At 38.0% G+C, this 21,926-nt stretch overlaps 1 protein-coding gene across 2 annotated transcripts; it reads right to left on the bottom strand.

The window, feature by feature from the left end:
* Positions 1-178: 178 nt before the first annotated feature.
* On the bottom strand, positions 179-14,410 carry pfkfb4b (6-phosphofructo-2-kinase/fructose-2,6-biphosphatase 4b). Of its 2 annotated transcripts, none has more exons than XM_079242383.1 (14): positions 14,307-14,410; positions 5,348-5,464; positions 5,141-5,237; positions 4,813-4,879; positions 4,640-4,714; positions 4,500-4,556; positions 4,178-4,299; positions 3,905-4,112; positions 3,674-3,820; positions 3,483-3,587; positions 3,248-3,377; positions 3,017-3,079; positions 2,739-2,803; positions 179-1,025 (listed from the first exon to the last, which is right to left on the bottom strand). In XM_079242383.1, the coding sequence occupies exons 1-14, from the start codon at positions 14,347-14,349 to the stop codon at positions 966-968; spliced, it is 1,356 nt and encodes a 451-aa protein (XP_079098509.1). In that variant the 5' UTR covers positions 14,350-14,410; the 3' UTR covers positions 179-965. The 2 variants fall into 2 exon arrangements, with proteins under 2 accessions (XP_079098509.1, XP_079098508.1); XM_079242382.1 differs by lacking the exon at positions 14,307-14,410 and adding an exon at positions 6,602-6,745.
* Positions 14,411-21,926: the final 7,516 nt, after the last annotated feature.

The following is a 21,926-nucleotide window of genomic DNA, read 5'->3' as shown; positions in this document are numbered from 1 at the left end:
TTTTAATAAATTAGATAAAATTTCTATTTCCCACACTTAGACTTCCACAACTGAAGACAGACAAGGCATTGATTTTTTTTATTTTTTTATAGTCATACACAATGTAGAGTTCTGTCTTCTCAAAACATGTAATGATTCATTTTACACACAAATCAAGAGACACGTGTATGATTTGCTCAGTACCGTTCTTCAGACCACCAGCTACAAACAAAAGAGGTATTTGTTTTTATAGCAGAGAAAACTTTTTTTTTTTTTTTTTTAAATCTTTAAATAAAAACTGGATTAATCGTAGCTTTTCATTTTAGCAGTTAAAAAGATGTGGCTTCCCAAAAATTTATTTTGGTTTCACCGTGATCACATTCTGGATTATAGCACAAGATACATTTCACAGAATAGTCACATCCATTCACAAAATGATTCTAGTCCTCTAAAATACATTTGTTGGATTACTTTGTTTGATCTTCACAAGTGGAATGTTTATGACTTCTCTCCATCTCTGTTAATTTGCTGCCTTTTTTTTTTTTCATGGTTTTATTTATATATATTTTTATATATATATATATATAAATATACATATATATATATATAAAAAATCTAAAGTAAAACCTGTTAGGAGTTACATTTGCTTCCCATCTCAGACTCATTTCTTTTTCATGCAATTACAAATTTCTTCCAAAAGAAAAAAAAAAAAGTCAATGGAAGCTTATTGCATTATATACAATATGGAGTAGACATCACGTCGTCATGGAAGCAGACGCCGTTAACAGGGGAGCCACATCATCTGACATAATGGCATTTGTTTGTTTTTTTTATATCCCCACTAAAAGTCAAACTACAGTACAATTCACAGATATTTTAAAAATGACATTTGAAAGTTCAGAGTACAAGTCCACGAAGATGTCTCCTGCTGACCACGCCGTTCACATGACGTCTAGCGGGCTCGGGTGGAACAGGAAGTACAGAAGTTAGAGGTGAGCCGGAACCGTTTGCAGTGCATCTTCTGTGCTGCGCTGCACGTTCACATTCTGAAAAAACCCATAAGAAATGTCATTTTATTACACTGCTATTACATTTGTGATGTTTAAATGTCTCATGCATTACGTATAAAGACATCTTTATGTTCAGAGTTTATAAATGGATCTTTGAGTGCAGCAGGCTGAAAGTGAATCTATTTAAAGAAATCAAGACATATTTTAAAATGCTAAAATAAAAATGTAAGATGTTTCTCTAAAGACATAAACATTTTACTAGATAACATACTGATTCCAGTGTTACTGGGACAAATTTATACCCAACTCAACACCCCCCAATTTGAAATTAATAGGATGTTTCCATAGAGACAACTCAAAGTCACTGAGTGCAATTTGACTTCAAGAATATGACTATTTGGACTACGAACCATAATATGAGAAAAAAACTTTTTATTTTTGTTTACAATGCAACAACCTCTGCAAACTCAACATGAAACAAGTCACGTGATTATGAGTGCAATCCTGCATTTTTCCAACACAAAGTAAACACCATTACTGATAGCGCATATCAACCATTCACATTCAAAACGTAAACAAGTGCTGAACTATGAAGCCTAGTTTAAGAACTCAGCGTGACATATGATACATCCAGTTTCAGAGACATTTGGCATCATTTTATGGTACAAACTTTGCTTAAAAATCCTGTGGAACACAAACTGACTTTTGTCTTCTGCTACTTATGGACACCAGAAAGCAGAAGATCACACTATAAAACCAAATCACATGGTAATAAATGGTAAACAGTCCTAAACATGTTGGTACTTTATTTTACATTTTGTTTAAGAGATAAACAAAGGCCTCATATTCAAAATATTTGACTTTTTTCAACATTTTTTCCATGGTTTGCATCTTTATAGGTTTAAAAATGATCACTGGACACAACAGTGCCGGTAATTATAGTTCTTACAAAGCGGTGCAATTCTTAGTAAAGTCAAAAGTATATCAGAATAATAATTGGTTTAAAAAATCAGCTTCATCATATGTATGATATACATATGCTTTTCACTTATTTACTAAAATAAAATGCATGTTTTTGACATGTTTTAAACATACTGTTTGCTTCTTTATTTATTTATGTTTAGCCAAACAAACACCCTCTGGTTTATGGCAGTTAGGGGAACAGTAACCTGATTAACTTGCATACAAGATTTATTCTGTTAACAAGAACACACATAAACTCAAATATAATTTTATCATCAGCTTGGTTATACCAGTAAATTTTATGGTTCATCTTACACGCAGCAGCTATTTGTCATAAATAAGTCTCCATGATGGAACGGATGTTTGCCACTGTGTTATTTAATAACACAGAGCAGAGTGACTTATCCTCCACCTGGATGACATGATGGAAAACAAAGAGAATTTAAGTTTTCGTTTCTTTTTCAGAAAATGCAAAGTGAGTGATGCAACAACTGTTTTGGTTGCCATTAGTAACCACTACAGTATGACAGCTGAAAGTGTACATCCTCTTTCTGATACAAACAGGATGCCAGCTCTGGCAGCTCGTAACAGAGTTGCTGACAAAGTTAAAGGATGTGATGCACCTCTCAAGAGGACATGGAGCAAAGTCAGTGTCTTTTTCAGGCAGCGTTATCAGAGAGGGATTCCCCTGATTGAGATGTGGGTCACAGATGACAGCTTGACAACACAGTGAGGTCAGACAGTCTATTGTGAAACATCTCTGTGTGCTGTCGATGTCATACCTACCTCTGGTCTGTCTCTGTGTGTGTTCACAGCATCTATGCCTAGATACACAGACTCAACTTTACATCCTGTGGAACAGCAAACAAAAAGAAGCCCATTAACAGAACGATAAGAGGCAACTTCAGGAAATTATCCAGCATTAAAATCCTGATGACATCGTTTTTAAAGAACTTTTCCCTTTTTGCTTTAGTTGATATAACAAATAGCTTAATACACAAGAATAATAGTGACAATCAACATAATTATATGCTTTGGAAAAAAAAAAAGGAATTAAAACTCACCATAAGCTACAGGGGTCAACTTCAACACAGTGTGCAAAGGGCACTTGAGATAAGGCAACTCATCTGTGGTAATAATGATAAAAATCAGAGCTTCAGTCATTTTCTTCACCTAATATTAGAAATGCGTGCTTTTCAATACCTGCAGGCTTCGCTAAAAGCCATAATACTGCTCTTATCGCACCATATACGTGTCAACTGCTTCTAAAAAGGCCAATAGTAATCTCTTCTTACGTGCAGTCTTGTCCAGGAAGTATGCAAGAAGACAGCGCATGACGGCCTGGTGACAAATGACCAGAACATTCTCTTGTCTCTCCAGCTCCATGATCACAGGCTCCAGTCGTTGTACCAGGTCTTCATATGACTGACGGAGAAGCAGAGAACCGTCAAACACACAACATTTTTCACAATCACAAAGGTTTCTTTAAAAGCCTTTTTTTTTTTTGTTTGGTTTTTTTTTGTTTTTTACCTCCCCTTTAGGATAGCGGTAGCGGTATTTGTCTTGGTCTCTCATTGCAAACTCTAAAGGGAAATGCTCTTGGATCTCTTCATACATCATTTCCTCACACACACCCTTAGAAAAGAGAGGAGATGTTGGTGTGTTAAGATCTAACCCCAATGATTTAAGATGATTTTTGCGTAAAAGTGAAAATGACATACAGCGTCGATTTCATTCAGAGACTTCCACTGTTCGTACGGCACTCCGAGGCACTCCGCTGTCTGGATCGTTCTCTTCATCTGGCTGGTCCAAACTTTTAGATCTTTGATTTTTTGCTCCTCAATGAAATTCCTCAGACTTTTGGCATACTAAGTAGTGAGACAGTATTTCAGAATTATGCTTGAAATAAAAATGGAAAGCACTGCACTTAAAACATCTTCTGAGATGCCAACCTCTTTTCCTCTGGTAGACAAGCCGGAGTCTCCTCCGATGCGTCCCTTGATGTTCAGGTCGCTCTCACCATGCCGACACAGGTAGATGGAGCGTGGAGTGATGTGAATGTTCATCAGGTAGTAGACGATTCTGCTCTGGATGTGGTCGACAACACGGTTCACCAGGTAACGACGGCCCACATCCATGATCTTGATGTAAGACAAATCCCTGCAGATATATTTTCAGTCAAACGCCTGTAAGACGGAGCTCATCTCACACTCGCGTGTCCTCACCTGTCAAGCACCTCATCCAGAGGCTGGTAGGACGACTCGTAACACTTTATTCTGTTCATGAAGTCTTCAACAGCTTCGTCCGAGTTGCAGTCTATGTAGTCTGGGTTTCCCAGTTTTACTTGCTTCAGAGAGGAAACGGAGAGGATGTGAAGCAGAGGAAAAGCAGGAGGTGGAAATGATCTGACACTGCTTTCAGCATTTTTACTGCTGAGTATGGGTGAACATAAGCTGGAGCATCTCATCTTTGGGAGGTAGAGAACAGTTGCTATTCAGCAACCAGGCCTGTTTGCATTAGACTGAATTATCTGAGGGAAAAACCTACCACAATATTTTGGGCGATAACATCTGGATCCTCGCAAACAGACTCCACAAAAAACACCTTATTTGACAAGAAAAACATTGTAAACAAACAGTTCAGCAAAGATAAGTTGAGAAACAGATAACACCCTGCTTTTCTCATACTCTGAATCCATTCTGCTCAGCAAACGTCATGATGGTGTCCCTTCTTTCTCTTGTTGTGTTTGTGGCATCAAATACCTGAAACAGCAGAAAACACTTATTAGTCAACCCTTAAACATATTTGTTAAATGTTTTCTTTGTATTCAGGTTTTGGGGGACACAAAAGAAGGACTCACCGCAACATGTCCTCCTTCAACAGTCAGGTACTGCCAAACGTCATTGAGTGCAGACGATGCACATTGACTGTAAAAGGACACAGTTTGTTTGGTTTTTTTTAAACACTTAAACTTTGTGCTGGAAACTCTCAGAGAATTTCACACATTGAAAAGAAATGTTAAGCAATTTCCCTTTGCAGACTTCAAACCCAAGCAGTTAAATTTACACATGATCTACTTTCTTCTTGAAGGAGTGCTTCTCGGACGACAGCTGAAAAACTGCCGTTTCATCATTTCTTTTGGTTGCCTGCATGATGCGAACTGACAGGAAAATTTGGTGAAAACTCACTGTCTGATTTTTAAGCCTTCTTCATTGTCTGGACGGAAAAACTCAAAGGACTTGTAGATCTTCAGACACTCCCTACGGTAGTCGCCAACATTGAACTCTGATGAAGACAAAAAAAAAAAAAAAGTCCAATTTCAAACCTTGAGCAGAACAAATTTCCACTTTACATGTGTTTATATCTGGAGGTTCATAATAGGATGGCATTCATACCTTTGGTTGGCACACCTATCCAATTTAGGTAACGAGTGAGCTTCTTGGAAATGTACGTTTTCCCTCGGGCAGGAAGTCCAACAGTCACAATGAGGGTTGGACAGTTTGTCATACATACTGGGAAAAAAGGAAAAAGAAATACACTTTTAATGGGATTAACTCACTTCTTGCATGTTTAATTTGCAGCACAAAAGCTGTCAACTTCGATCTATCAGGATGGAATGAATCTGAAAAAGTGTGAATACGCTATAAGTTTACAACGCTGCTGCAGGAGGAAGGTGGATTTGTGGGGGAAAATAAACTTTAGGAAAGTTGAAGAAAGGGCAACAAGCATTAAAAGCAGAGTTTAAGCTCAATGTTAGCCAGAAAAACAGCAAACCAGAGGCACGCGCTTTTAATTAAGAACAGCAACATGTTGAGGGACAAGAGTCAGGACTGAGCACTGAATGTTTCTCTCCTTGTTGACAGTCTACATGTTGCACATAAGCTGTATGTCTGACTGTTTTAAAATATATCATCCCAACAAATCATGCAACTTCTTTGTTGGCTTACTATTACTAAAAATAAGCACTGGTTAAAAAAAACAAAAAAAAACAAAAAAACATTTTAATTTCTGCAACCATCACTCGTCACTATAATCATTCCATTTCTGTGTGTGACACGTTTCTGCTGACTTAATTGTGTCCATTTCTATTTCACTTCATGGTTCAGTGGATTCAGACTGTTGCATTAGAGGCTCTTGCAGGGTGCACTTGGCACAAAATGATAAGAGGGGTTGAAACGTTTTGTGCCTGATAGAGGACAGGACTAGTTGCAGTTTACTTTAAATAAAACAAGGAGGTAATACAGGTCAGAAAAAAAAGGAAGAGATGTTCTCAGTAGAAGTAAGATTAAAGAGCAGCTGACTCACACAGACCAACCTAATACAGGTTACGGCTGGTTCTTGGTAAACTGGTTTATTTTGTCCGTGTGAGAGCAATCATTTTCCCTCGCGAGATTCCATTTATCCCACCATGGAAGTGTTACTGGTGTAAACGTGCAGCAGACGATCCGAGTATGATGCAACACTGCTAAATGCAAACCGGGAAAATCTTCCTCAAACCGACATAAACAATAAACAAGGAATAACGCGGAACAAATCTGCTACATGATCCAATGCGTTCATTTTAACTTGAAAAATGCAAAAAACAGAAATAAATGTAAGCGGATGTCCGACATCCACGTCTCCCGGTCGCATCCTTTCCTGCATCTTACCGCGTCTGTGAGCTATGTGGCCGTTTTTGTGAGGCATCCAGATCTTCCTGAGGGGGTTCTGGGTCAGTTCCCGTGGATGAGTCTCCAACATCACCTCCTCGTTGTCCAACATCTTGGACGCTGTACCACGAATGCTACCCTCCAAACAACGAACTGAGGCGGTGGGCTTAAGCCTTTGCGATCTGATTCAAGAGGCCGAGGGGGAGGGATGCCTTATATCAGCTGAGGAACAGCAGTTTCTAGTTACCGTAAAAACGGGAGACTGTGCGCAAAAAAAGTGTGAAGGAGCCGATAAACACGCTCAATAACCACTTAATATTCTGCATTTATCCATCATTTGAGACTTTCAGATGTTTTATTATTTTAACATTACATTGTTCAGTTAGTTATGGCTTCATTTCCCATTAAATGTATCATGTATTTTTATGAATGCACTTTGTGAAAAGGGAACTTGTTGTTTCATATAAAAAATTATCGTATGGTGTGTGCTGTAAATGCATGAATTTCATATATATATATATATATATATAATTTATTTAGTAACATAATAGCAAATGAACCACAACAACCTCCGAGCACAAAGACAACAACAGCTTTTGGGATGCTACCGTAATAAGGTCTGTAACGAGGTCGTAAAAATTGCAAAAAGAGCCCAGGTGTGAAGAAAACACCGTCCACACGTCGCACACATGGACAGCGAATGCGCCGGAGGAACGAGCCAATCAGAGGAGAGATCAGGGGCCAAACAGCCAATCACAGAAGAAGAGGGAAGAACGAAGGGCGTGATGGCTGTATGAAACTCAAAAACACATCTTCAAGAAAACAGGGTTTCTTGACTTTTCCACGACCCTGTCACGAGCCCCACAGTTTTGTTTTGTTTTTCCAGCACACGTTGTTATGAAAGCAGAAGTTCAGCAAAGTTAGTTATGCTTCGCAATCATAACATTTTGTTATTTATGGCATAAGCATGTTTTCTGCGGTGTGTTTTAATCAACAAACTATTTGTAGAGATGAGATTATCTTTACTGTTGTACATGTGATTGAAGATGACAAAAAACATTAGGTCATGTTATTTTTTTTAATAAATTATGATTGCAAAGTTTCCCAATTTTCTCATGCATGTTTAAATGTATCAACTAAGACATTTATTAAATAAGGAATAACAACAAAAAGGATAACTGCAAACCTAAAATTACTGAAAATATTGAAGAAAGCTCATTAGAACATCTTGTCCATTCTGGTTACAGTATCTTACATACAAACAGATGGATGGACAGATAAGCTACTGCCACCAAAAACATAATGCAACTTAAAAATTAGGTGATGACTGCAAGATATTGCTACCTATACATAAGAAAATGAAAATCTACACTACACACATATGCAATTGTTGTACACTAGATTGAATGTACTGCATACACTTGATGTAAACATCCAGACGTCTGGGAGCCTGCTCAGCTTTGTTCACATGCAGCACACACGGTCAGCTGAAAAATGAGACTATTGATGAAGGCCAATGCAGTCTCGCATTTGTGACACTAGGTGGCGCTGTTCACTTGCATTTTAAAACCAACAGCTTACTTTGCAGCTCAGTGCATGATAAATATAAAGCAAAAGTATATCTTCCTCTGGAGGAATAGCAACTCAAGCAGTTTTGTTATCAATTCAGCATTGTGTCAACAAGGATTGAGGCTAAAGGTCACGGCTCTAAGGGGGCAGACAGTAGATAATCACAATAATCCCCTAAAGGTACATGGACATATGTTGTCTTCACTGACGAAGGTGCATTTCAGCACCCCTACAGGTAAAAGGGGCATATACTCATATTTGTAAAAGTTAGACTATTTATTTAAAGTTCTTATTAAAGTGAAGTTTCCACTCAACATGCACCGCAGCTCTAAAATATTTTTAAAAATAAAGAATTCATAAAATGTAATTAAAGATCTGCCTGCTGCAACATAGTGTCTATAAATATGGTTTATGTAAATGTAATGACATAAGTAAAAGGCATAATCTCCCTCACCAACACACAGAAACGTAGAGGGCAAAAACAATCAAATCATCTATAAGCTATGTCTACTTTTAATGTCACAATGACATTAAAGCTACAGGTTTATATCTCCTCTGCTCTCTTAACTATTTCAGCTTTGCATTAATACACAAAATACTTAATTGCATAACATAGCCAGCCCTGCAGCTCAGGTGTGTCATATAAAGCCGACTGCCAAATAAAAACATATATTCACCTCCTGTCAGATTCCTGCTGGTTACCTTCAGATTGTAACACACTTATTCTTTATCTGAGCAGTTTCATGACTGTGTTTTAAAACTAACATACTCTAAATACAACTAATCACTCACATATTTCTTATAAATGTGCAGTTTGAAACTTAATTCCACTCATCTGTTTTTCCAAATGCATACACTGTTTTAGGTATTTTTCTACTGTCCATCTTGTTTTACCACAGTTTCCTGTATTAAAAGACTGCTTCTTGGTTTTTTATTTTGTTATATTCTTACACAAACACAATAAGTAAAACAAAGCGGACTATAATCGAATTGTTAATCAGCCAAGAGCACATCCAGTTATTTTATCTCTCAACACCAGGAACTCACAGGTTTGATTTCCACTGACCTTCTAAATAGTGACAGACTGATTTATTGAGTGGCCCTATAACGTGCTGTTTTGAGTTAATCAGCACTAGAGACTGATTATTTCAGAAGGCCAGCAGACAGAAAGATAAAAGTTAGCATGACTGCAGTGCTGGAGGCATTTCACTGTGACAGCTGATGAATGATGACCTGTTCTTTATGTATTAGCATGTTTCCTTTCTTAAGAAACAGAAATCTGTTTTCGTCTGTGATTTTCTTCTTGAGTTCTGAAACTCGGATGAGGTTCAGAACTTCGAGATGTGTCATTTAGTACGCATTAATGCAAAAAGAACCAATCCAGTGTCGCCTACTTTACATTATGCATGCATGAGAGAGGTATGCTGTTGGATGGGTAATAGCGTAAATTTGCAATTATAATTATTTTATTTAACAGTGATCTGTTATATTAACATAAAACATGCTCACTGAAGAACTGATCCCTTAAGCTTACTACATAAACAGGATACATACAAAGTCCATTTAGCGCCAACATCTATGTAGAATTCCTTTCAGTTTTTGGGGAAAATAAACTAAATAAATTCACTCGACTCAGCCGTTGTCAAGAAAGTCATCATCAGATTGTGTTTGTGATTTGAGCGAAAAACTTGGCTGCAAATCACGACCAACCTTCAACTAAATTTTGTCTCGTAATTTTCTCCACTACCACCTGAATACACACAGGTTCCCATGGCAATGGGCCACAAAGGTTTGTGCTTCTGTAACTGCATGGCATTGTGTGTGTGGAGACATAACTAACACACAACCGGTGTGGTTGTGGTTATTTCTCTCACTGAGAGAATCAGTGAAAAGAGAAAAAGTGGTTTCTAAACTATTTCTGCAGGGGCCCTTTTTTTTAATCGACAACAACATCATTAAGCCTCACAACCCCGTCACACGAACCAAAAAGAAAATACTAAGAATGTGTCATTAGTTTATTGGCTGCAGTGTAGCTCGCTATAGTTAAACTTGTGTCAGAATTATCATCCATTCTTCTGCTATGATGTGAAGCGTTTTAAAGGAGGAATCTCTGCAAACTACTTCAGGTGAGCCGATATTTCATGAGACAAATGCTGCTTTAGTAAAACAACTTTATGAATTGGGTAGTTTAATATCTGAAGTAACCAACAGGCTTTATTGTGTGTGTTCAGGATGAAAAGTTCCCAAGTGGTGGTGTAACTCATTTGTCTTCAAAATATCAGACAATACTATTTTGATACGTTTCTCTTCATTACAGTTGATCATTCCTATTACTTGACCGCTGCCTGGTAAAGCCTAGGGGCAGATATGCGCCACCATATTTTCTTCTCTTTTGTAGTACTTGAAGTCTCTCTTGTTGATTTATCATTTTCCTCTCATTGGGGCTTTCACTAATTTTTTCAGTGCCACAACTCCAAGTTTTATTTTCCCTTTGGGAACTGAAAACTCTGACTTTAAAGATGGAGTATGTAAGATTTTCAATATTTTCAAAATAAATTAACTGAAGAAATAACTACAATCATAATTAGATAGTTTTCTTAACATGTAGGTTCCAGTCTGTCAATATTTGATGTGTTATTAAATTACAAGTTTAATTAATGACAAAGACCCTTCTTAAATGTTTGCCTACCAGTAAAAAAAAAAAAAAAAAAAAAAAAAAAAAGTGCTTTTTGTCATTTGTCATTAATTAAACTTGTAATTTAATAACGCATCAAATATGGACAGACTGGAACCTACATGTTTAAAAAAAAACTATCTAATTATGATTGTAGTTATTTTATTAGTTAGTTTTTTTTGGTTTTTTTTATATTGAAAATCTTACATACTCCACCTTTGAGCCTCACTTGCCTGTTAATCCTACAATGCTAATGGATACAAAAACACGGACACAAAACATAGCATGCCTTCAAGCTGGGGTAGGTAATCTTGCTCAGCAACATTTTTTTTTTACTCTGGGTAAAATGGTTCCTTGTCCTGATAGTAGTCTACACATTTTGTAATCATGAACAATAAGAAATATAGTTAGTTAAGACAGGGTGCTACTTTCACATCTTGCCAGCTCCCCAACGTTACCTACCCCAGCTTTCAGCATTGGAAGCTGGCGATTAGTTACTTTGCTCTCTACATAATAAGTAGCACCTCAAAACAACCACCAAGAGTGATCCAGGAACTGAATATTGCATCTCTCCGTAACTGATACTTGCTTTAAGATAAGGTTACAGGTGGACTAAAGGAAAAAGGCATATTCAAAATGTCCACTGTTTATTCTTAACCTTTTCCCAATAGCCTGTTGACTGTCTCATAGAAGCAAATATCAAAAATGAATTATAGTCCAACTGCTTTCTAAACCTGGTTGTTGTAGTTTGCAGGCGTTCAGGTCAGAGTTATGTGGAGGTAATTTATCTGCATCATCTAAAGCAAACTCAAAGTGTTTGGAGTTTGATTTTGGAAACAACTGGAGACGCCCTTCTTGTTTTACAACCTTTCTGTGAACCTCTGAGGCAAAGCCAAAAACACACAACCTTAGAATATAATCAGTTCATAAAACTATTACCAACTTAATAAAACCCAGGAGGCCAGTTAAGACTGTATCCTTTACCAAGGTCAATGGTAAAGGTCAGTTGTAGTTCTAAGGACACGGATCCAGATCGTCACCCAATTTTATTTATGGCATTGCCTCTCCTCTCCACCAAGTTCCAAGGAATTTGGCATTTTGTGTCGTCATGCTGACAACAACAATGAAACCATTCCTCCACCACTGCCCTCAACTCGAAACCGCAGAGGACACAAGTACATGGACATGGGTACCTGCATCTTTCCTGCCATAACTTGTATTCTCAATCTGTGATCTGGATTATGTTTCTCTGGTTTCACCTAGACGTCTTTAAGTACATTTTTTCCTTTAGGATTTCCTGACAAACTCAAACATTGAATTTCATACACAGCAATCTGTCAAAACAAAAACATTTTTACATGTTAGCGCTTCACTCCAAAAATAAACAATTATGGGACAAATCCTTTCCCAACACACATGTATGATCTTAGTGCAGCATTTACCAAGAATCCACTCATACAGAGAGGCAACCTCCTCATCTGAGCCTTAAAAAGCAACAATAATGTCTCTGCTGTAATGAAATCTGGTTTCATTTACCATGCTGAACAATAAAAAATAAAAAACAACCCTGTTCTTTGATGCTCCCGCATGCAAAACATCAGTAATGTCAGTATGCTGTGCAGAAAAACAGTAACTGCAGAGGCATAACACAGCCTTGCCTGAAGCCGTTAATGTGATTCTGGGAGAGCGGGTGAACTTTCCCCCAGATAAAGCAGACACGCACACATACACGCACACACATAGGGAGGGAGGAGCTATGAGCAATCCAGTGAACAAGGACTAGAGGGAGTGATTTACTATTATTTAGAGTAGAAATCTGGCACATATTAGGATGCAAAAAATAAAGATTATGGAGTGTAAAACAAAGAGCATATACGGTGGTGGAAATGAAAAGCATCTGAAGGCAGCCTCTCAAACACGGGGAAGCCTGGATAGCAGGATATATAGCGATGATGGAGTGAATGTCATGATGTAATTTTTGATGGGTCTGCTGCGCTCACCAAAGCGGGTTCACTGCAGCTATAGCACATATAGGTAATGAGTAGGTAGGTAATGAGTGTAGTGGCAGCATCTCATTTGTATTCTAGCAAAACAGCAAAAGCAGCTTAATACGTTGAACAGCTTTCATTGCTGAACAGCTTAGACACAATGCCGTTGTTTACATGTTCACCAAATGTCTTATAAAGAAACAAGAAATGGCCTCCAAACACATAAATACACTGTGGTATGTTTTTAGGATTAGCCCCTCCTCTCAGGCTGTGCAGGCACACAAGGGCAGAGCTTTCCTACCATCATCTCTCCATATATCTGACACAATGGTACAGACTGCACACATTTAAAACCCTGTGACCACACTAGAGTCTGCTTGTCTGTCCATAGACATGACAGCACAGCAATATGTGGATAAATAGGTCTCCGGGATACATGACTCACAATTTTACATAACAGACTACTCTCATAATAACTAAGACATCGGATTATATGGGGCATAGTGTTAGCTCCAGTTCAGGTGCCCTCTGCATATGATGCAGTTTTTGTAACTATATATATGCAGACTACAAGTTGGAGATCCTCAATCAGGAATATAACAAGCAGGGGTGAGGAAAAATTCAGATTTACATGTTAAGAGTCCCACTCATGTGCAATTGACACAATGGAGCATCTGCTGGACGTGGATTTTGGAAGCCAAATTAATACTAAAATCTGTTGTCCATCTGCCCCATCCACCTTTACACACGTTGTGGAAAACATGAAGCAGACTTTCCAGCAGGTGCTCATGGTAAGAGTGTCGATAATAGCTGATTAGCATGATCCAAGGCATTTAAATACAATTTCCTGAAATAACAACACAATGCTGTCACCAACTTGAGGAATAATCCTGGTATTTACAGATAAAAGTTCATGCTATATAGCCTTGATTTCCACATGCCACAGATTTTGGTCAAATATAACTACCCAACATTTACATTTGCAGTTTATGCAACATGATTTAAAAATAAAATATTAATCTCACTGTTAAAATAGTGAGTTACAACTGAATCAGTATAACCTGACAGGTTCAGGAGGTTTGACAGCAATCTGATCAACTGTAGCTTCCTTTTGGAGAGTTTACAGCGTGTGCTTTTATATGTCATGCTGCTTGCAGGCTACTATAGCTGCACACAGGCTCAGCACAAGACAGGACTCTGCTTCCTAAAGCGCCATTTAGCAACAAACCACCTCTTTACCACGTAAGTGAAGAAACAATCTAACTAAAGACATTTCTCAGCCGTGGTGTGTCCCGTTTCTCCTCCTGTCAGCTGTGAGACCAGCAGCCTACGTGACTCTGGCTTGTTTACTTCATCCGCCTGCTCGCCCAGCTGCTCTGCATCTCCCTGCACACAACGTCGACTCGCAACACAACAGCATGAAAACCTGCAAAAAGCGAGAAAAGTAGGCAAATAGCTCCACCTCGCACCCTACCTGCCTTTTCCCGCGGGTTTCTCGGGCGGCAGGAGCCCCTCATGGTTCCAGTTTAAAGCCTCTTCTTCCCAGCGTGGAGAGGAGTGTATGCACGTACTGTTGCCATACGCAGGCGGCAATGAATGAAGTGGGTGAGCGCTGAGAGCGTGCGCGCGCTCTGTCGCGTTCTCAAAGGCGCGTGCACATCAGCATCCATCTTTATTTTTCTCCTTATTCAAGAATTACATTAAATAGAAGGTATTATTCAGTCTGGATATAGTTATTTTGTTTTTTAAATTTAATTATGACTATTATTGTGGGTTTTTTTTAATGTTTGTGTGAGTGTGTACGTGTGTGTGTATGTGTGTGTGTGTGTTAGTTAACTATCATCAACATGCATCAACATGCCTGCTGTGTTTTTGACCCAGAAATCCCTGGGCCAAAAAAAGTAAAGGGTTCCCTTCTTGTTCCACAGAGAATTAAAGCACACAGTGTGAAACAGGAACAAAACAAGCATGCAGTGCAAATTGTTTGACTTCTCATGTGTTCACTGTGTTTGTTGCATCATATCACTTGGATATTTACTTTAAATGTGTTCAGGGTTGTTTTATGTTTTTACTTTGTGTTACAGTTTGATAAAGATAAATAGAGAAAAAAAAGTTGTGGATTTTAAAGTGGAGAAGGAATTAAATGAATTCTTCCAAAAAGAGGTGGAGCTGGGTGTTTACCTGGACAACTGACTAAACTGGAAATACAAGGCTGACAATTTAGTTTTTAAGGTAGATTTATGGAAACTGGCTACACTTGTTTGATTGCAGTGATCTGTTGTGCCAGGACAGTCAGAGACAGCAACATGCTGATAAAAAGGCCGGTTCTGTGCTGCAGCTCAGAGGCTGAGACTTTTCTGCTTGTTGTAGAAAGAAGAATGTTGAACAAGTTGCTTAACATAATGTACAAAAAAAACCTACTACACAACATAATGATTTTAAAGAAGTGTTTTAAGTCGGAGGTTCCTTCAGCTTTGCTGCAAGCAAGAACTTGTACACGGAGTCAATATTATCCTTTCCTGATTTGCTGCATTTAACACAATCTGGGCCTCTGAGATAATCTGACGTAGGTCTTTTGGTTGTTTAAAGGATAAAACACAACTCTGCTGTGGGTGCTTCTAGTTTTTTGTAGTTGTCATGTCTGGTCAGCTACCTCCTGACCTGAGGTTCGATACACTTTAGAAGCCCAACTCGAGGAGTAATCCTGGTATTTACAGATAAAAGTTCATGCTATATAGCCTTGATGTCCACATGCCACACATTTAGTCTCTTTTAACAACTAAACTCAAAGCATTTCTGTTTAATAACTGAATAGGAGAGCTTGTAATGTAAAATTTATGTCAAGTTTGTTTCATTTTTGCTTCTACCGTTGCTATAAGGTATGTATTAATGACTTCTATGGTGCTTATGTGTTTTCTCTTCAGCACATTTAGTTTAAATGCCAATAAACTGCAATGGCTATTAAATAGCATAATGTGATGATATTCCTTAATTGGAATTGCGATTGTTTTCCAATAAATGCAACAATTCCCCTCCATGGTCAATGCAATATTTTTCAATGAAGTCTCTTTTTTGTGCATTCTTTTGACCTTTTTAACATCTCTTTGTAGTCATTAAGTTTTTGTCATCTTCTAGCACTTATTGATCCGTATTGTGTCACTTAGAGATTTTTAATCTTCATTGTTTTCATTTGTGTTCCAGTTTGATCATTGTGTGGTGCTTAGCCTTTATCTGCGTCTCTGATGTCATTATGTGTTAGATTTAGAAAACTTTGTCTTATTTTGTTTTTAAATCTCTTCACCTTTGGTTTATTTTGTGCCACTTTTTGGTAATTTCCAAACCTTTATAGCCACTATATTTTATTTTATTTTTTATTATTTTGTATCGGTCTGTAGAAACTCATGTGGCAGTTACTTTATGGATATTTGACATATCCTCTTGTGTTGGGTGTTATTGTTCAATTATTTAATCAAGTGAAAGAATTTTTTGTTTTTCATAGATTTTTTTATAGCTTTGCCAAATAAGTCGTACTATTCAACTTGGACCATCATATTTATTTATTTATGTAATTATTTATTTATGTAATTATTTCATTATTTATATCAATTATTATTTCTTTTATTTATTTGCTTTGGGGCACAAATATAGTTATAAGTTTTGTTGGATAACCAACTTGGTTTGTAAAAATGAAGCACAGAGGCGGTTAGTTTTGTGACAGCGTGGGAAAGCAGTGTTGTCATGAATTGTTTATTTAAGTGATGCATGTATTGAAGACTTGGAGGTGATAGGTTACAAATGTAATGCACAAAGATGAGCGGGATTAGTCCCACTGAGAGCTTTTCCCACTGGGTCCTCATAACATGACCTTGTGTAAGAATCACAGACAAAAGTGAACACCAGCAGTTTTGTTGCAAATTTTTCTTAGATACAGAGGTTTTCCAGCATCGCCAGTTTTTTTTTTTTATACATGCTTTTCATTATTAGCATCCAAATCGCCATGATTTGCATCTTCCGTTGTCTTTTGCTGGAGCATCTGCTTCTGTTTGAAAACTTCCCTCAGTGCAGTCACTATGAGGTCACCTTTGTCCTTTGAGGAGACCTATTGTCACAAAGAAGGGTCAGTTTGGTCAATACACTTTGAACAATAAAGATGTTCATAGACCTCTAGCTTTCTTACACGTTTAAAACTGGCCCTCTTTCTTTTTCCTTCAGGTGCAGAAGCACGTGGAAGCGCAGGCGTCAAGGGGCCAAACTGACTCCCGTCGAGTGTGGCTGAACACGAGGATTCTGGCTCGGAAACGGTGCAATTTGACATGGAGTTCATGCTTGGCAAGGGTCCCTTCTGCAGTGTAAGAGAGATGGGTGTCCTTGTAGCTCTTGGCAATGTATGAGAAACTACACCTATCAAACATGGCAGAGAAAACTCACAAAAGATTCACCCAAAAGTTTGTCATTCTAAAACAATGCACACACTTTCTAAGAAAACAGATACCTTTTGTCCTCAGCTCTGTCTGCACAGCCTTCAGTCCTCCAAACTTGTTGATGATGCAGTCAACAGCCTCTGCAATGTCTTTCTTCTTTAGGTCTTCCTCACTGAGTCTTGCTTGGATCAACAACCTCCTCATAGTAGGGTCAAGATCTTTAAACTTCAAGCACAAAATTTATGTTATCTTTAGGGACTAACAGTTCAAGCATGTTGTCACATAAATGTTATTCTGTTCAGCTTTAAATTGAGCTCACATGTATTTCACTGCATGATCTGACTCACCAAGCTTGTGGATGGAGAAGCTGCGGCTGACGATGAATTCACAGTGAAATATTTGTCTTCATTTGGTTTTTCCACAGATTTATTTCTGTAAACATGAACAGACTTTCTTTCATTTCTTTCATTGTTTCCTATAAGTCTGTAAAGTAGGACTTATGCTCTAACCCTAAATGAGGTTTGCCACTTGACGAGCTGCTCGCTGTTTCCACCTTCGCCATGTCAATCACGTTGGTTATCGTCTCTGTAAGTGGAAGAGGTACATGATGAGATATAATGGAGGCTTTGCTATTGGGTTTATTGTCAACTGAGGGCGAAAACGTATTCATCTGCATTGACATAATTCCTCTTTTTGTTATCAGTCTACCATTAATAGCCTTCACTGCAAAATGAAATTCCTCCGCTTCAACCTCGTTTGCAAAGTTGAGGCCGACCTGGTGGACCTGAAAGAGCAAAGCAAATTCATCTCAAACCAGCTCACATCTAATGGGAATAAAACGCACACAGATACGACAGCAAGGTGACTTACCTCTGCGGAGAAAGTGTGAAAGTAAGATCGACTTGCAGTGTAATTAAATGGAATGTATATTTCCTGCTCCCATAGTAGCTTGGCTCGCTGTTTTTAAGAGTCAGAGAAAAGGACATGACCAGTAATTTATACATGGACTGGAAAAGCACAGGGACACCAATCAAAATAAGACAAGCTATTGTTTGTGAAGGAAACTGCAAATTAGGGGAAACACCACACACTGATCTTTACACGCTCATGCTCACAAGAAGAAGAGGGAAAAAAAGGAGCAAGGGAAGTGCAATGCATGTTTCAGTGTGTGTTTGCTGATTTTAGTGGGTGGAGTAAGCAGCTCTGTAGTTCCTCTTACCTTCACACTGTAGAGACGGAGGAAGTAGGAGGGTATGGATTCATCTTTGATGAGGCACACCACACCACAGTCTAAACAATCCCAGCTTGGATCTTCACCCTGCGTAACTTTGGCCTGAAGTATTTGTGCTACAGTAGTTTTGATGAGCTAGAATAGACCAGTTGTCAGAATAATTACTAGGAATAAATGTACATAAGATACACACACATGTTTTACACTGATGCCTCTGATGTTTTGCAGGCTTTCCCCCCATAAAGTTGAAATAAATAACTAAATTGTGAAAGAAAGAAACCCCCTGCAGAGCCATGTTGCCATGTATGAAAAAAGTTTTTATTTTATTTATTCTTTTCGCTATCTGCTTAAAACTGAGCCCACATTTAAACACAAATAGTCTTTTTAATCATGTCTAAACACATTTTTTAAATTTGTTTTAGAATTCATTCTTTTTCCCCAACACCGTGTCTGTGAGCTGACAGCCACCTCTGAGGCATTCTGGTTCAGTATCAGAGCACCACATGGCAGACAGGCAGTTCCTCAGAGAGCCAGCGGCCTCATTTTAGAGGCCAAAGATGATGGAGGATGATCTACTTTTTTCAGTTTGTCTGCACTTTAGGAGATGAAATCTTTCATCACTCGAGACTCTTTGCTGGATTTCTCATTCGCTGATCTTGTTTCCCAGATGCAAGTCGGTGCAGAAGACTTCTTGCGATATTTTATATTTGCTGTTAAAAAATATAATTAAACATCCCTATTTGTGTTAAAATACAGACACGAAACAAACAACTTTAGTTGTCTACAAATTAGATGCTGCTTTTATAGTTATACTGCTGTGTGTGGTTTTTTTCTTTTACGAGAATGTTCTTCCCCACTGTAATGTATAGATGAATCATTTGTTTATTTGTTTATGCAGATCTATAGACCTGTAAGTGTAAGGGGAAACACACTGTTGATGTTGAAAGCAACTGTTGCTAATTCAGAAGTAGAAAATATAGAAGTAGTCAGTTTCATTAAATATCAGTGAAGTGCTGTGCTTAGTTACTCTTTGTGTTTTCCATCAACATTATGTAAAATTGGTTGGACCCCAGTGATTATTTGATGAAAATGGTTACACATGTGTGCATCACTGCAATCCGATTGTAAATACTTCAACCTTTACATCACACACCTACAGACCTCTTTTCTGTAACTACTTAATAATTAAAGTCAGCTGTCTGAAGCATAATAGTAACTTTGCTGCTCAATTTCAAAGTGGATCCATGTGGAGTCATTTGACCCCTTTGTTTTAACTAACTTCTTCAACTGTGTTTTCATTCTGAGATTATTATTTATAACCTTATTAAAGCATTCAAAATATTGTGAAATTAAATCTACATTGTTCAAGACCCACAACTGGTAACATAGTTGTGCCAAGTCAAACAAACAACTCGTCCAACTACATAACTGTTAGAGTCCTCACAGAAAGCCCATTCATCCACCATTTATTCATTCATAACATGAAAATGCCTGCAAGCATGAGGGGGTGAAATGATCACATAAAAGTTAATATGGCTGCAACAAGCAACCATTGTAGTCTTAAAATGTTTCTAGATGCAGAAATTGAAAGGTAAATCAGGTAGGGTGTAAGTCACAGATAGCAATGAACTGACCTGACAATGAGGTTCCAGCAGAGTGATGAGGACTCCTTTCTCGCGGATCGTAAGGAGATCACTCATTACCTGACAGCCTGAGATTGGAATGGATGCCATCATTTTGGTTCGACTCACTTCAGCTGTCCAAACTTCGTCCTGGTGTCCTTTCTAACTTTGTCCCACAAATATTCTCTGATCTTCGTGACAGGTTTGAACAGTTTGAATGGTATGTTTCCAGTATAGCACCCAATCATGCAAATTCTTGCACACTATGAAGGCAGAGTACAGTAACCAAATGAGCTGGGCTTTACTACACAATAAGCAGAGGACAAGGTAGGAAGAAGATGCACAGAGTTTAATGTTCCACATCTCCTGTTAAGTAAGATTATTTTCAAGATGAACTCCTGTTTTTACTAGAAAAGCACTCTTCTTGCAGAAGAGCAAATGTGAATTCCCTCTTATGCTGAATGATTGATATGCAATTGAATAACTGTTTGGAGAAGCAGCACAACTTTGCAACTTAATTTATTATGGTAATTTGAGATTCAAATCCACAAACATCTGAACAAGAGCCCATTTCTTTAACCACTACACCAGCACAGCTCTCCCCTGTGCTATGGCAGAATCATCTAAACTTTTTATCATTGGAATAGGAATTTTTTTTTTTTGTTTTGTTTTGTTTTTTAACACTTCCTGCAGTGTGTAATCAGCAAAAGAGCTCAAGATTTAAATGTGTAAAGTACCACACAAGATCTATTAGATATAGATCAGCATAAGGAGAAGAAGTACAACCATCTAATATGATTTATGAAAATCCAGCACCTGGATTTGTTCTCACAACCTTCTGAATGAAAGGCAATTACATTTTACCACTATTCCACTACAGTTCTTCTTCCCACAGTGGCAGGAGCAGCAGTGTAATCAGCAAAACTGCAAAAAGATGTGAAAGGTTGAACCGCTGTCAAGAAGCCAAAGATTATTTTAAATAGTTTGTAAATACAACTAAATTCGGAAGTCAGTAGTTAAACTACATCAATCATTGCAGAAGATCATTGCAGAACCATTTAGAACTGCTTGTGTAATCAGTTAAAGACTTTATTGTTCAACGTGACCAATGTTTCATTTAAAGCATTTTAACAACAAAACTGTAATATTTGACTATGATTTCTGCAGTTTTTTTTATTTATTTATTTATTTATTTTTTACCTTGAACTACCCCTTTGTATTAATTGCACAACTTTTGAGGACAGACGTTGCACAGGATATATCTTATTTGTGCAGACTGCCCATACTTTGACTGCACAGTTTGCATCTAAAGCTGAAGATTTTTGATGGACCAGTTCGCAACACTGGGTGAAAAAACTGACAAACCACCATGCAGCAAAATGTTCAACATAGGATGTAAACGCTTGTATACCCACTTGTATACCATTACGTACCTGTGTACTGGTGCAGAAAATGGACCAATCGCTGAGCTGAATTCCGTTTTGTCCAATCACAGGAACGGATTTGAATCCATTGACAAAAACTTGAATAACTTAAAAAGTTTAAATGTTACAAAGACCAAAAGTCATAGAACATATCTCCTGATTGGGCTGAAGAGTTTGATACTTGAATGGTTGAAGTGAGGCAAAAGGTGTAGGAGTAGCGTTTCAAACATTTTGCAAGAAAGACAATGGAAACCGGGACCGAGCCGAACCAGACACTGCAAACTGGTGCAGAGCTCCGAACCCCTGTTCAAGCTGTTCAGCTCATTATGCAAAAACCGACCAATCGCCGAACTGAATATTTTCACGTCCAATCTGGATTCGGTTTGAAGGACTTTC

Source organism: Telmatherina bonti (assembly GCF_933228915.1).
Source record: "Telmatherina bonti genome assembly, chromosome: 6".
In the NCBI taxonomy this organism is placed as follows: domain Eukaryota; kingdom Metazoa; phylum Chordata; class Actinopteri; order Atheriniformes; family Telmatherinidae; genus Telmatherina; species Telmatherina bonti.
This window is presented reverse-complemented; position numbering and strand designations above follow the sequence as displayed.